At 42.8% G+C, this 17382-nt stretch overlaps 1 protein-coding gene across 1 annotated transcript in view; it reads right to left on the reverse strand.

Annotated features, from left to right (window-relative positions):
• Nucleotides 1-562: 562 nt before the first annotated feature.
• mrpl23 (mitochondrial ribosomal protein L23) overlaps nucleotides 563-17382 on the reverse strand; it is a 34218-nt gene continuing 17398 nt past the window's right edge. Inside the window, exon 5 of the mRNA XM_030137111.1 lies at nucleotides 563-1572. Within this exon, the coding sequence (XP_029992971.1) occupies nucleotides 1408-1572 (165 nt within the window). The 3' untranslated portion in view covers nucleotides 563-1407. The remainder of the gene's footprint in view (nucleotides 1573-17382) is intronic.

Genomic DNA, 17382 nt, shown 5'->3' on the forward strand with positions numbered 1-17382 from the left:
CTGTTGGTTAAGCAGCTGTTCCTCTGGAGGTCCAGAAACGGACTGAGCAGTGAAAGAGGAAAATAAAAAGAGTGAAAACGAGACAGACAGCGAAGGAACGGAGTGTAACAGGAGGCTTGTTGTTACAAATCAGATTGCTTTACAGCGACACAGGGGGTGAGTGGTTCCAGGCAGTAGACAATGGGCCAACAAAAATCAATATTGACATTCTCCTTAGTGATAGCTGAGTTGGCTGGGTGAGGTCAGGGACTGGACCTTTGTATTAGCCAGCCAGCATTAGTGGTCACGGCTGGGGGACACTTACTGTAACCTTGGCCTCTCAGCATAATGGAGGGTCTGATCGAGCCCAGGAGAGGTCCCTCCCCTTTATGGGCCTTATTACCGTAAGAAAGCTCAGTCCTCCAGTGGCCCGATTCAACATATCATTACTTTGTCAAAACAGCTACCAGACCACGTTGGCACATGCTTAGGCCAGCTTGTGTGGCGAACAGCATCTTGAAGTGCCAGTTGTTGAGCGCAGCAGCCATGGGAGATGAGGCGCGAAGAAAGAAGAAAAAGAACACTTGGACAAGTGACCGTTTATTAGTTCTTATTTCAACAGCACTTACAATTAGACAGATTCACTGGCAGACCTGCACGCTAGGCAAACACAGACAAACACAGGGTACAATCTTTTCTCATGGTTATGGCAAGAGGTGTTACCACAAAATAATAAAACACTCCAACAAATTCCATGTTGTTGCTTTGCTGAAACAACATCTCAATAGTTGTTTACCTAAAGTGGTCAATTAATCCAAGGCAAACTCATAAAAGAGGAAAGGATGTGGGTTGTCCAGGTAGTCTGATCCAACTGGCTGAGAGTCAGGGCTACCACACCGTACCTCTAGTAAGCATGGCAGTGGTGGAGCAGGAAAAGCAGAAGTGGGACATCAGAGGAGACAAACAAGTAGGAAATTAAAAGGAAGACCACTGGCACAGAAAGAGGAGGTGCAGAAGTAAGAAGGAGAAAGAGAAATGATAATAAAAGAAGTAGGATGAAGAGAAGGAGGGAATAAAAGCAGGTCATTTGAGGTAATGAAGATTCTGTATGGTGGGCTGGTTTCATAAAAGATGGCGCCAGGCCACTCTCCTCCTCCTTCTGATTCTGTTCTGGCTCTGGTCTGCACTCAAGCCTCGCTAAGTCTCTCATACACACACACACACACACACACACACACACACACCAAACACACGTCCACACTCCTACACATATTGTATGCTCATTCTTCTTCGCTACACACTTGTGAGTTTTCTTACAGAAATAGAAGTTGACATCACCGCAGTCCAGTTGTAAATCAATAAATGCTACTCCCAATGAAACACCCACGCGCACACAACGCGCACCGACTTCCCGGTCAGTGGGCTGTCTCAGAGTCCAAACCATTCAGTGACCCCTCCTCTCCTGGGGTCGAGTTTCTGCCTCTGCTTCTCGTCCTCCATGAACTTCTCCTGCATCTCTTCCATGGAGCCCTCCGTCGGCGTCCTGTCCTTTTCTGGGAAAATGTCTGGGAAGGTGAACGTCTGGCCCTGAGCCTGGGATGAAACACAAGGAGGGAGGGAAAAATTAGCAGAATCCTTTGTGGTCTGAACTGATGATGAAAAATTAAGTGTTTGATTTGAACTTTGAATTTTGTCAAACGGCATTTTCCGTCAGTGTTTTACGATCTTTGTGGAGACAAAGTCAGATAGTGATTTGGACATCAGGATACCACTGTATCTTCCTCTCTACTCCCCTAACAGTTACACAAATGCTCTCTTCACTCTGGCATTGAATTTCTCCAACTCTCTCCCACATTTAATCTCTCTTCTCTCTCCATTTCTCTGGTCTTGATTTATTCAGAGGGAAAGGATGGTATCCATTATTTATTCCATACCAACCCATCTCTGGCCATGGCTAATGCATCACTGGCCCACCGTAGTCTGTATCAGCCATAGAGGACAGTGCACTACACGCATGTACGCTTACACACCCACACACAAAAAAGAACAGGTCAGTGGGTGCAGGCAAGCACACATATCCATAGCCCACCCCTCAGAGCCTCTCCGGGAGAGTCTTGGCAACAGGAATTCACTACCAAATCACTACCATCCTTAAAAACTCAGCCTTATGTGAAACTTCATTACAACTTGTGTAATGAAACTGCACTTAAATGTGTCACTTTTATCCCTGTATCTGAATTTTGTGTAGCTAGTCCTTACTCATTTTTTCAAAATGAGTGATAACAGTCATGGTTCATTTGTTTGTTTGTTTTTGTTTTTTTTTTGCCACAGCTTCTGTCTTGCAATGAGAAATAACCAGAACTCAATGTAATAATAATCAAGCTTTGGACTTATTTTAGTACACTGGTTTTTATTTTATTTTAATCCAATTGTCATTAAACACCAGCCATTCAATTATATTCTATCAGACTATTGATATTTTATTTCATTTCAATATTGTTTTTATAATATGAACACATCAGAACATAGCACTGAGTTAAATATATTCATCTGCTTATGTCATACCTCAAAAACTCACAAATCCCCATTCCCAACGGTAATGGTTCCTTCCGAAAGTTACAGGATGAAATCGGTTTGCAACACCATTGTCAATCAACTATTCTGTTTAAATATGTGAAATATTTTGTTTGGGGTCAGTGTGTAGGCGTAAAGGAATGGTCTGGCTCTGATGTGAATGTTACTTTGTCTCCAACCCCCAAAATACCAAGAGAAACATGCATATAATTACCACATAGCATGGTTTAATTCCCAAAGGGGAGACAACATGAAGCTCACTCAGCCAAAGATGCAGAATGGAGCTGACCTTGCCTACTCTAACATGTTCTTGAGTGGGGATACTTCTACTGCTCAAGAGTATTTTTAACAGTACACCTATTACTGCATGTATTTGAATGCAAATGATGAAATAGGTGCTACAGGTGGCAGGTTAAATTTTGCTGGTGAGGTTACAACCAATGAGAAACACTCAAACATCAAAATTTAAAACACAATGAAACTGATGGAAAGTGACAGTGAGCTTTTTCTCTTCACTGCTGTTGCTACTCTGATAACTGCAGTTTACAGCAAACTAACTCTTCTTGCTATGTTGACAGCTTATAATTTTTTTCTCCTAATAACAGTAAACAAAGCACAAAACAAGGAGCAGCTGATCGTGGGCCAAAATTGTAAAAAGACAATAGTTACATTACAGCATGCTTATGTTTCCAAAATATATCACATTATAATTGCTTCTTTAAATAGCCTAAAAGTCAAAGAGGCCGCCGTCTATTTCTTGCAACACTTGTAATTAGTGCACTGTCTAATTCCAATTTGGATGTTACAGTGAAAACAAGTCAGCCTGGAGGAAAAAGCTGGCTGTGTTTCAATCTGCATCGATGCATTAAGATATTAACAGCAATCCTCTCTTTATGCATGTGAGCTACAATTCAGCCTGGCATACCCAATCTGACAACACTGGCATGACCACACAACCGTCTACAGGACATTCAGCCATCCAAAACACAACCATTATGGAAACTACCATTTTGGGTAAGATACTTTACACATACTTGAATTCATGTCACTCTTTAAAACCTGGCCATTTGGGTCTAAACTCTCTGATACCAGCTTTGAGGAGCAGCTAAACGAAAACATGCACAACCTTCAATCAAAAGAAAATCCACCCTGTTCTTGTGTTCCTATCTTGTGGCAACGCCTGTATTGCAAACTACAGAAGGTTTTGAAGCGAGTGCAGAAATGCAGCGAGAAAGGCAAGAGTGCAAACACAGCCAGAAGGAGCAAACTTCATGAGGCACAGGCAGAGAGCTGCCAAACACCAGAGAAGCACCTGGAAACCAACAGCCCAGCCAAAGCCTTCAGTGTCTCTCTGCACTTGCACATGCTGCCATCGAGGAATGCAGAATCCTGAACACAAACACTGGACCAATCCAAGGAAAGTTTGTTGCAGGAGCTGGAACCAGGAGTTGGGAAGAGAAGGAAGCAACAGTGGGAGATGTGGGTAGAGGCGAGTAACTGAGGGAAGAGGAAGAGGAAAGTAGGGGAGGATGGAGGAAGTGTCTACTACAGCAACAACACTAGACCACAGACCTAGATCACAAAGGACTGGCGAGCCAAACAGGACTTCATCCAAGTTGAACCAAACATTGTCGCATGACAATTCCCAGTTATAGAGCGCAGTGCTGGACACCTTGTGTATACACACGCCAAAGATTAATAATGGCCTCAGAGAGAGCGATTCACAAAAACAACAAAGCCTTGAGATTGAAGTCAACAAAGCGCTAAGACTTGTTAAACAAGTCTTATTGTTGGCAGCAGGCCGCGCCCTGTGTGTGTGTGTGTGTGTGTCGAGCGTCTGCTGGACATATTTCCGCAGTCAGAGAAAGTGCTGGCTGAGAGCATTCATAGTTTTGTTTGAAATATACGTATACATCGGACCACAGCAGGAGCAAAGCCCATGTCCCCCCAGTCTCTGTGCTCTGAGCCAAAAAGATCTTTCCTGTGTGTCTGTCTGCCTCTCTGCTCGTGTATTTGTGTGTACAAGAGAAAGGGAGTGTGTGTATGAGTGCATGTTGAGTGATTTAGAGAGAAGACCGAGGCCTGGCCAAAAAGGACAAAAGTGGAGAAAGACAGGCATTATGTACCTCCCAGGGTTTCTTTCTATTACCTACTACGATTCCTAGACAACACATTGAAGGAGTGGATATTTCCCTCGCCTCTGCCATCATCCTTACCAAGCTCTCAATTGAATCAAGCTGCCATCCAGGAATATTAGGACAAGGCCCCACGCTTCTAACGATGTAAACAATCTCCTCTTACGCACATGAACAACCCATTACACCCACAGTTTCCCTCTTGATAGGAAAAGGAGGAGAAAGACCAGTGGAGGTGAGGGGTGGGGTTAAGGAGGCAAGACAAATGTTGTCGTTGACTCACTACCAACCCGTTTCACTTTCCCCGTCTGTGTATGTGTGTGTTTCCCTATTAAGCGCTTGTTGTGTTTCAGGAAGTGTGCATTTAGCCAGTCGGTCTGCCCTGTGTAACATTTGAGGACCACTGTCAGGCTTAACCAGATGATTGGGGACAGCTGTCAAATTGGTGACAACAATTGGTGTCTCTGTATTGTTTTTACTGCAGTTACATTCAGCAGAGACGGTTTTGTGACACTTTTAGTTGGAGCGAACCTCGAGGGCAGAGCAGCTCAATTTGGGGCCCGTAGGCATTTGTTTTGGCCCACCATGACATTTGACAAGCTCCTGCATATGTGTGACAGTTCTAACTGTAATGACTCAATGGTACAATTTACGCAGCTACACAGTGCACTGAGATTTCTTTGCTTCCCAATTAAATTGCACATCTTATCTACGCAGACTGACAGCTCTTCTCCCTTCCCCTGTTTGCATTTTCCACATTTTGTTTCAATAAAGGTTTACATGTCAACATAAGAGTTAAATCATAAACGAGTCCATAGTGTCCTTGAATGTCCCCCTGAATCAGTCAACAACACATACTAACAAGACGGATGGACAACAGACAGAATAACAGAATAACGAAAGGCAGCATTTCAGCACATACGTATCTGATAAACTGCAGAGAGTTTCGTGAAAAAATAGTGAACGGTTTTGTGTAAAATAAAATGATGACAGACGGGGGAAGACAGACACACTGATAAAAACCACCTCCAAGCATAACACAGATTTTAAGGTAAACTTTACGTACACACACAAGTATTCCCAAATTTTCTATATCAAAACCTTATAAGAAATACTTGCATGCTGTGTGTACTTTTATTTTGTAAAGTATTGACATTTACATGTGCATTCTGACTGAATTTTTAATGTTTGTGGATGGGTTTTTAACAGCTATTTATGCAAATTAATATCACTGAAATGTACATACACTACAAACAAAAAGTTAAGGATATTTCATTTTTTTTAATCTTTTTTTTTTTTGTCATTTTTGCCATTTGTAAATAAAACTATGTCTGGTCATTAAAAAAAATGCGTTTCAATTCAATCCACACACAAAAAGCGCTGTGCAAGAATCCCAACTGAAAAAAATAGCCCAAAAATTAAAAATATCCTTAACTTTTTGTTTGTAGTATATGTATATATCAGTAATTATGTCCAACATATCTGTGTCTATCCAATTTCACATAACATCAACATCTATTTCTATTCCACAACCCTGCATCCACATTCATTTTTCATAGGAAAGAATTCACACATCTCCGTTCTAAGGAAACATATGTATCTACGTCAGTGAAATGTCCCCATGTTAAACGTGGTTTTGTGCATGTGTGCATGCGGATACAGATATGTCACACACAAATCGTGGTTGCAACCCCAAAGGGGAAAACCAGGAAAGAGTGGAGTGAAAACAGAGAAGACCAGGCAAGAGATGGAAAGACACACAAAGGATCTCTGTATTCTATCTGATTGACCTTTGCTTCTGATCTGTAACCAACTGAGCATGCCGTCGCTGCTCAAAAACAGCCTCTGGGAAAAAAGAAATCTCAGTGTGTGTTTGTGTGTAATAATTTCCTCTTAAGAAAAAAAAAAGGGTGGGGGGGTAGGGGGGAGAAGAATGTTGAAAGAATGGACAAATGCGTGTCCAGCAACCTTGGAATGCATGTGAAATCAATACAGGGAAAATGTGAAGGGGGTGACTTTTTTATTATTCACTAGGTTAGATTTAAGTATGAAATATGAAAGCCATGGTTGTTCTGGCTTGATGTGTTAAAATGTCTTTGATGAAAGCAGGAAGGTGCTGGTGCGCGGTGCTTTTCCAACCTGGAGCTGAATAGAACATTATGGCACAGTCACCAGCTGAGGACACAAAAGGCTGATTCAACCTGCTGCTTTTGAGAGTTATACCGTACGAGACATTACCGGACTGGAACAGAACCATCTGCAGGTACACAGACGAGAAATGCATCAACATTTCAATGCCTACGACCGGGTTTCACAATAAAGTTCAGAGTTAAGTGACAAATCTGAGTAAAGAAATGAAAAAAAAAAAAAAAAAGGAGGTTTTCAATGATTATTACTCAACCCCATTGTGGTAGGTTTGACTTTATTTTCCAATATCCTCGATCCACGGCAAAAGCTTATTGGTATCAGATTTTATGTCCTCTGGAGTGAAATAAGCTTGGAGCGACATTTTATTACTTTGAACACTGTTCAGCAGCTGTAAAACTACTTTTTTGAGGTCAAATGGCGACTTCCATTCATATAATCGAGACAACTAAAAAGTTGAACCCATCAGAGAACCTGAGATCAGACTCTCTTTTGTGCTTTCTCAAAATCTCAAGCTCCTTGAATTATTGTGCAGTTAAATAAGATGTGACTGAAGGGTGTGAGGTAAGTACCCTGAAGAGAAGAACTGTCCATGCGGTCAAAGTGCCTAAAGAGGCTTAAAGCAGTCTGAAAATGTGAAACCTCAGCCCTATGACCCTGCCAGATAAATGCTATATTTGTGAAAGGGCCAATCCATCAGTCATGAGAAGATATAGTCATTAACGAAGCTGTCAATATAAATTAAACAGATGTGGGCTGTTCGTCTACAGCCAAATCTGGACCGCACACTGAAACAGAGAGGTGTTGACGATGCGGTGAGAAATCCCATGAGGCTGTGGGTCATGTGGCTGCGGTGGCAGTGTGGTGGGGTAAACCGTTGCAAACTACAGAGCCATCTTTAGTATTGGCGTGTGTGTGTATGTGTGTGTGTGTGTGTGTGTGTGTGTGCATGTGTGTGTGTGGCACAGAGTGAGAGAGACAGAGAGGTGTTCACATTGTGGTAGAATCCATTTTGACCACACAGTAGGAGAGCCTGGCAGACTACAGAGGCAGAGACCACAGTGGTGAGGTTACCAGGATTAGAGCTGAGGGTAACCCCCTGCTGAGTGTGTGGTATATATATTTGTCTACGTGTGTGTGTGTGAGTGTGTCCGTCTGTGTGTGTAGTATGTGGGTACATAAAACCTATTTTTCAAGGGAAACATTGACTGAGCATGCATCATGCTCTTTTTTAGCAACTCATACAGGTCTACTGTACACACTGTCCAAAACAGTTCCTTTTGCCTACTGCTGGCCAGTTTTCAACTCCATTTGGTCAGTTGTACCTGCCTTGCTCAAGAGCCGGTCAACTAGAATGAAAACATTCCCTGTGTTTTTTCCAAAAACAGATTTTAGCAGACCCTAAGTGTGAAATTTTACAGGTGCGATCACACTTTGGTGAATCTGTTTTCTTTGGTTAGGAGCACAGATTAAAAGTCTCTTTTGTTGCATTTTTCTTTTTGGTTCATTTAAGTTCACACTGCCCAATTACAAGTGAACCGGGGCTTGTAAAGCAAAGTCAGATGGACTCACAAGTAGCTTGTTTATTAGACAGTTTTGGCAACTTGTCATCTTGCAAGATTACAGATTTTGGAGGCTAATGAGGTTAGGGGGAAGTTCACCCCGGTTCCTTTAGCTTTAAATAAGCGCTGTGAACACTTTTTGCCATAATTAAGCATCCTTGGTGCTCATAGCATATAGAAGAGAAATAGACAAAAAAAAAGATGAATTCAGGCCCCAGTTTGCCCTTCATTCATTTATTTTTTTGTAGGTTTCCTAAACATGACTAAATATTGGCTTTACTTTTGTCACCAAATATCACTTGGGAAAACATGGCCAAACAGTGCTTTTTTCAAGGTGATCCTCTGTAGTCACTTGAGTTGCCAGAATTATTTTAAGTGGTTCCATTATCACCTGGGTAAACCTGAACAACCAAACCAAGACATGAGGGAAGGTTTCACACCGAAGCCAATTAAAAATGTTAATCTGAACAGATAATTATGTTTGATAAGGAGTACAAGCTGCTGTCAGCTGTTTAGTCTGTACCCCTGATATTAATCTTAAAGAAGTCCTGTTGTGGTCCTTTGGAATATCGTTTTACAGTGAGTCACATTACACCTTACCATCTTTAATGAAGGAATGTGCATCCCAAAAATGTATGATAAAAGTATGATACAGTTATGTAGTTATGTAATTAATGATGTGGTTCACCTGAAAAGCTGTCATCTTTAAGTGCTCCCTAAAATATACAGGTTATCTCATAGAGCTAAAGATGTTTAGGAAGAACATGGCTGTCCAGTTTAGTAATACTCAACACTCAGCTGCAAAGTCAAAGCCAACACTTGACTCTGATTGAACTGCACCACTGCTCTTTTTTTCAGCAATCTCAGCCTGATATCTGCAGACAGCTGCAGGCTGCACAACGCATCCCCACAGCATGTAGTCTGCTCCTGTGGCTTCGAGTCTCGTAATAAGAGATAGCAACTCGTCACAAAACACAAACCAAGACAGCAGATCAGCGTGCAGTCTTTTAGAAGTGGCCGCTAAACTCATTACGAGACAGTTGGAGAAGCTAGCCACCTGTTGTCACAACAGTTCATTCAGTACCACTAGTCACATCATCCTTCAACATACCGTAGTGGCTCAAATCAAGTAACAGAGGAGCTGTGATCTTGATCAGTTTTATGGACATTTTATATCATCCATGACCATAATTTCTAATTTAATTTGATATGTTGCCATCCCCTAACAGCAACCACTTGACAATTCACATTTTTAATGAACATACCCTAGGAATGATTGGTGAAATGAGTGGTGAAAACACAGGAATAAATATTTTAATTGGCTTTGTGTCTCATTAATGGCTGGAACCATGTCAACATCATCAGTCATAACATGCTAGTCATAACACCGCACATCTAAATTTGAGGCTACCATCATAAACAGCGAAGGTGTAAGTATAAGGCATCTAGAGTATCGTTTGCTGGCTTAATATTACATTATATAGGGAGGCTTTATGATCTACAACCACAGAGAAAAAATAGACAAAGTAAGGAGGGAGAGTCAGGAATGAAGATGGAAGAGGGCAGGAGAGAAGAAGAGATGTAGCCTGATGATTGTAAACAGCTCCTGCTGCCAGGCACTTGGGTGGGCCACACATTCACTCTCACTTTATCTCATTGACACACAAACACACACACAATTCTCTGCCCTGTTGTGCCTCCGTCCAGACCTCCTGGTACAAACCATTCCAGGAACAGAAGAGTGCAAGGCAGAGATGGAGATAAAAAGAAGAGCAGGGAGGGTGAAAGGGTGGAGAAAGTAAATACTAAAACATCTGAAAGTTGCTCTGGATGACACTGACGTGAGAATTATTCCATGTGAAGGGAAGACAATAAAACTAATCCAAATTCACTCCTTGGTCAAGAAGTCAGACTCCTGAGAAAATGCAAGAGACTGAAAGAGAATCAACAACTTGAGCATGAGAGACAGTAAAGGGAAATTCTCTTTGTGAAGGATAGATACAGTAAGTGGCAGTGACAGTAGACCACTAACCAACAGCATCCTGCTGTGGGTTTGTTCAGGGTCATGACCCTGGCCCTCCCTCCAATTACAATGACATCTCCTCCACAGCCCAGCAAAAGCCAAATAACTTGGTTAGATTTGGTTAGCAGTGATGTGTTTTTCTGTGCATCCCCTTGTCAGTCATATTAATGGCTGTCAAGATCATGAAGACTGAGAGATAATGTGAGAACAACATTTGCAATATTTACGTTAACACCCTTCGGATTACTGAAGCACTGCGGTATCATAAACTTTACAGTAGAACGCACCCTTGTTTCTCCGTACACAAGCTGATGGCTAAATAAACAAATACTCACCTCTGCCTTGACGCTACACACATGTTTTGTATCATGGAGCGAGAGCAGATGTAGATGTATGTATGTATATGTAAAACCCTGTTTCTAAAACCAGTGCAGCCCATAAATATGGCTTTAGTAGCGCACTTTTATAACAACTATTCAGCTGTCTCTGCTCCTGTAGTTTATCTGTACTGGATCATTTGAGTTACTGAATCATAGAGAGATACATTATTAAAGGTTTCAGACAGTAAGACTACATCAAATTTTTAGTTACCAAGACAGACAAAGATAGACAAAGACCAGAAATATGGCAGGTGGGCAAGTATCAGCTCAGGTATCATTTGAAGGGGGGGGGGCTTTAACATCAATCGCAGGGACGCTCTGAAATACTAGTGCAGGGCAGTCAGTGATACATGTAAACATACTTCTGCCCAGAGACAAACAGAGGGTGTGAGTGAGAAAGAGTCTGTGTGTGTGTATGTGTGTGTGTGTGTGTGTGTGTGTGTGTGTGTGTGTGTGTGTGTGTGTGTGTGTGTGTGTTGGTGGTTTTCATGTCTGGGCATGTCTGTTCCCAGCTTGCTACTGGATACATTGGACCCTGGTAACAGAGCTCTCAAGAAAAGATCATCACCTTCGAAATACACACTAAGCCACCCACAAAGACATTTACATCCAGCTGGTCTTGAACTGGACACTCAGGATCACAACAACAACAAATGGCACTGGCCAAGAACAACACCTTTAAATATGTTCATATTTGAAAAGATACGAACCAAATATCATCCTCAGCTGAAGGTGAACCCAGTATTGATACCTTAAAGCGGGATCCCACCTCAGGGTCGCCTCTCGAGCAGCCACTCTCATTACACACATACACACAAATAAACAGCTGTTCACTATCATTATCCCCTCCATCTATGTCATTCACACCCCAACCCCCACAATGTACCCCATTTCTCTCTTTCAAGCGCATGTAAACAACTCCCACACATCCTTACCCCTCCCCCCCCAATATCAAGCATCCCCTCCACCTCCACCTTCCACCCCCCAGTCTCCGACCCAACTATCTAGGCTACCAAACACACACACTCACACAAACACACACATACACACTTAGACTCTCACACAAAACACACTCACCCCTACATGCACATGCAACATAAACATCCAGGCAATGCCCCTGCCCCCTCCCTGACACTGAGGAATGCTGGGACCAGCTGGTGGAGAAAATAAAAAACGAAGAAGCATACCAAAACAGGAAATGCATCAGCAGGGGCCTATCAGAGGGCTTTATCAGGCCAGTGGCAGCCCCACTGAGAACCTGGGTGGCGCCGCATGCTGATTGGCTGATCAAAGTGGCAGCTGTGTCATTACGGGTCAAGGGGTCAGGGGTAATCAAGAAAGAAAGGTTACGAGCATGCACATACTCGTGTGTGTGTGTGTGTGCGCGCGTGTGCACGGTGGGGTTTGTCTGTGAATTTCCATTGCTATGAGCATGTGCACGCGTGCGTGTGCATGTTAGGGTTCGCCTGTGAATTTCCATAGCTATCTAAATAAGGGGGACCTGGAGGAAATGTGGAAGGAAATAGAAAGGAAGAAGACTCTGCTGAGAGAGATAAAGAAAGAAAAGGAGGAAAGAAATTTTAAGACAAAGAAAGATGGAAAGGGGTGACCTGAAGAAGCTGGTCTGGACATTTGTTTGTTTTCTTGATGAAATGCAATGATATTAATTGCTGTTGTAAAAAAAATTACAGTGCAGTCAAGCCTTAAACGCTTTGTGAAGGGTGTCATCTGAACTGAACTGGGAAAAGGTACAGAGTGAAACAATGAGAAAGAAACAGAGAGCCTGAACTGGAGCCATTCAAAAAAAGGTTTGCGTGTGAGATTCCAAACCGGATGGTTAAGACCCTGCTCCGTTCTCTATAATTCATGTTCTCTCTCCACTGAGCTCTTATGAAACCTACAGACACACACACATACACACACACATTTTTACTTAGGAGTGGATTTTCCAAATCAGGAGACACATAGGGAGATGGAGGGTCTTTCAGCTAAGCTTGATTGCCAGGAAAAGCTTCCCCTTTTATTAGGCTCACCACCAGCATGCATGTATGTGTGTGCACACATGTACATGTACACAAACTAATTAGTGAATCAGCCCGGTCCTTCTTTACAAAGATTTATATGCACAGATTGCTGACAGATACATTTAAGCGTGGTCTTGTCACTCTTTCACATTAGATTTGCTTTTTTGCCTTGCCATAATTTGTACTGGAAGGGTTAAATAACAGACAGAGGTCGCTACTGGTTGCCTTTTTCACATTCATCCCAATTTCCAGTCTCGGTTGACAAAATCATTTTGCTTTGACTCTGCTTTCTCCTGTCTCACTACCAATAAACTTAAAAAAGGAAAATAGCTCAAGGACAGACTTTATCCTAAAAAATGAAATGCAATTTTTCCTAAAAAGTTTACAATCAGGACTCTGGACACCCTCTGTTCTTCGACTGTCAATCCAGATGAGGAAAAACATTATGAAGAAAGAAGCCTCAGATTTCTTTCCTTTCAATTATTTTCCTGTGGTTTTTACTACTCTCTTGGCAGAGTTCTTTTATATTACTTAAATTATTACATGATTTATAATACTTTATTAAATATCCAATTTCAAATGTGGTTTTCTACATGTACAAGACAATGGAAATAAGGTATGTTAATTACATGAGAGAGACAAACAGGGAGAGTTGTGTGGTCTAGTTCTCTGCTGATTTTGCTTAGTGTGATGCTTTGGTTTTCTAAGAACTGTAGGTATGAAAAAAGGGAAATTCTGTATGGCAGAGTTCTACTGAATGTGAGAGGAAAAATCGGACAGAGACAGCGGGGAGGAGTGCGGTCAGGAGAAAAGTGGCAGAAGTTAAAAATGTTAATTGGTGTGATAAGCGAGGGTGAGGCAGAACAGGGAAGGGAAGGAAGCTGAGCAGCAGACAGACAGACAGACAGACAGACAGACAGACAAGGCTGTGTGAGGAAAGCTTGTGTTTGCGTGACATGGTGAAAAGAAGGAAAAGGGAGGGAAAGAGCGAGACCCATCAGGATCCAAATAGTCAAAAATAATATAATTCCACACAGATAAGCAAGAATTCGCCCTCAGCATGAACGCCTGATTCAGCACCTCCAGCTCCAGAGAGCCAGGGGTTCGCTATGAGCGGAGAACAGGATCGGGAGGTGTGGGTCGGGGGGCATCCTGTACCTCTGTCTACAACCGCCACAGCTTGGCCTGATACACACATCCACAGCCACACATATACAGAAAACCCAAGATTGTCTATTGTTAAGCAACAAGGAGTCAATAACAGATAAGAGATGTAGGAGGACAGTGAGAGAAGCTGTACAGCAAAACGTTGCCATCTAGTGTCAGTCAAACAGAGAAGAGAGCCAGACTTGGCCACAGTTTCCTTCTCATAATCACTCCCAATACAGCTGTTTCTTTCTCTCTACCCCCCCCCCCCCCCCCCCCCCCCCCCCCCCTTTCAGCTGTGTCACAACTCCTCCATGTTTGCCACTCAGTCTCTCCCTCTGTTTGTTTGTCTCGCTCTTTCTCACCCCCCCCCCCCCGTTCTCTTTCACTTATATCATAGTATGATGACTTCCCCGTGGACTGAGCAGGGGTGGAGACAGCAAAAGAAAGAAACATGGGAAATGAGCAATTTGAATGAAGCTACCACTTATTCTACAACTGTTGGTCCAGCCCCATCTCTTGTTTTGTTCTGCGGTTGTCGGGTTGGGACACAGCTTTGGGGCACTTCTTGTTCTGACTGGTGTTACCTGGTTTGCTGCAGCGTTATCAGTGACCAGGACCCCAGACGGAAACACAGACATGCTTTTGGTTCCTATAAAAGCCACACAAACAACACACACTCGGATGATAAATTGATTATTTTCTACACATTCTTACAACAAAAAAGTTTGGATGCAAACTCCTCAAATATAGGATTGACTTCTAATTACACTGACCCTCTGTGTTAGAAATGTAAAATATGTCATATGTAATAAATCTTATTAAATTAACCCCATTTAAGCTTTGTAGGAGTGCATCTAGTCTTTCCAGAAATGTCAACAACTAGATCGTGACCACTATTGGAATAGTGACGGCATTAGCTTATGTGTAAACAAAACTATCTGCTGACTTCATGACAACTGATGGCCAGCATCGTGACACCACCTTAGACCATCTGTGTGCCTGCTCTCCCTTCTGCTGCAAAATTTTCACTCACTGTTATCCTTATGCACAATGCTCTGACTCTATGAAGTGAGCTTTTGTCTGCAGATAAACTCTGCTGTACGGAGCTTGTGTGGGATTTAATCAAACCACACCCCAGTGACGGACATTCTTACACCAGACTCCCAGTTAGCCCACATGAATGCTGATGCACATGGGTTCCTATTCCCTGGGTACTTGTGTTCGTTTTATACCAACTGTCAGGCAGCAGAGTGAATTTTTATGCTGCATGATTGCAAACATCCCCCAGGTACCTGGACCTCCCAAGAAAACAAACTACTGTTCTTCCATTCTGACATCTTCTAAAAACAAAACTAGCTAAAATCAGCTGTTGATACTTGTAAGATGCTATAATGCATATATGTGCACTCTACTGTTCGCTGCATGAATCCTACTGATATGAACTGTAGAGACAGTTGAAAAAGGAGGGCTGTGGTCTACTGCATGGGTGGAAAATCTTCTTGGGGGTCTGTAACAAGATTTTTTTCTGATTAATACAGCACTTATGAATGTGCCGTTTGTTGTTGTTTGCGAAGGCTGATGCATTGGCTAGCATCCTGCTCTTTAGTTTCAGTTCAAGAAAGCAACATAATCACAATAGAAGCTAAAGTTGTCTTTACTGCACAAATAACAACAACTACTACTACTGTGATTTGATATTGAAAGTTTTCCCAAGGCTAATCCTCATAAAAACAAATAGAATCAACATTCATATTCAAAATCGTGAAATCAACATTGAAAACCAGCATATTCTCAGATGGATAATATGAACCAGCTGTAGACAGTCTCCTGACAGCGAATATGCATCTGCAGCACAATGTGTCAGTAAACAGGATCATTCAGAAATGCTGAGACCGGTCAGATATCCCATTCATATATTCACAGCGTCACCCTCTGGGAGCTTTCAATGTGCACTTCTGAGCACTCAGCCCACTGAAGTGCTGCAGCTGGCACCAGCCAGCACAGCTCGCTTGCAAACTAGCTGCCACTCCAAAGAGAGAAAATAACTCCTACTCAGACCAAAACTTACCACAGCCTTTTCATTTACATGCCAGGCAAAGAGTACTTTATCGTAAATGTTTGACTGGCAATAATGATCCCGAACAGTGACTGAAAACATTCAAAGATGACTATAATTTCAGTATTTTAAGTGCTTTCTCTTTTGTAAAAAGCACCATATTGGGTTTAGAAAGGTTTTAAATGGAAGCAAGGTTTAACTGGAAATGGTGCACCTCAGCAGTGAGATGGTAGTAGTGGTTACATTTAGGTTCAGATAGTCCTGGCAGTGCAGGAAAGCAGCCTGACTTTACACCCACCAGTCGCACTGAAGTACGAGCCAAGCATAAAAGCAGTCTGATAAACTCAAGATTTTTTATTTTGCACTGCTGTTTTCGTCACCCCACCAGCACCACCACCCTGTCTCTTGCTCTCTCACACACACAATCTACTCACCCTCCCCTGATCACTGCTCTGGCATGACTCCATCATGCCCTTAGTCACCTCCCCTTCTCACCCCTTGCAGCCCCTCACACACATGCACACTTTCCCACACACAGTGCACATTTCACACATGCAGACGCTATCTCTTCCCCCGATACTAGGGTCCCCCCTAAGCCCGAGGAAAATGGCCGTCACGGAACCCCGCTAACGGGAGGCCTCCCATTAACCGCAAACCAAGAGAAAGGAATGAGAGGGAGGGAGAGAGACAGAGAGAGCAAGCAAACGTATTACTGTTGCAATATTAGCTGATGGAGGGAGTGGGGAGAGCGGAGGGGTGAGGGAAGGATGAGGGTAAAATGGGGGGACCGCGGTGTGAGCATCGACCCACAGAACACTCTCCCACATGTGGAGTCAATTAGGAACAATCTTGTTTTCTACCCACCGCTGCAAAAGAAAGGAGGGTTTCCTGGGGCTGTGTGTGTGTTCCTTGTTCTTCTATCCTGGTGGGGACTTTGACCTGAATGTAGGCCTACACCAACCAGTGGGGACTCGAGTCACCGTGGTGACAAGAATTTTGATCCACCTGGGTAAAGCCTGACTTGATGTTCAAGACTTGATCTCAGGGTTTGGATTAAAATTAGGTTGATTTCAGGGTTTGGCTGTGACGTTTATGATTTGGGTAAGGGGCAAGTAAATGCGTTATGTCAAATTATGTCCTCACAGGGATGGTGAAACAAATGAATGTGTGTGTATGTGCGTACACAAGACAGAGACTGAGGTAGGAAGGGGAGTGAGAAAGCCTGTTTTTTTTCTGAAAACCTGCCAAAGAAATAGGCCGGATATTTGGTTTTATATCAAGCTGTTTTAAGCTCAAAGAGTCTGAGTCGCAGTGCTTCTGCCCGCTGTTCACCGTCAAATGAGCATGACTTCAGC

This window comes from Sphaeramia orbicularis, chromosome 6 (assembly GCF_902148855.1).
Source record: "Sphaeramia orbicularis chromosome 6, fSphaOr1.1, whole genome shotgun sequence".
Taxonomy (NCBI): Eukaryota; Metazoa; Chordata; class Actinopteri; order Kurtiformes; family Apogonidae; genus Sphaeramia; species Sphaeramia orbicularis.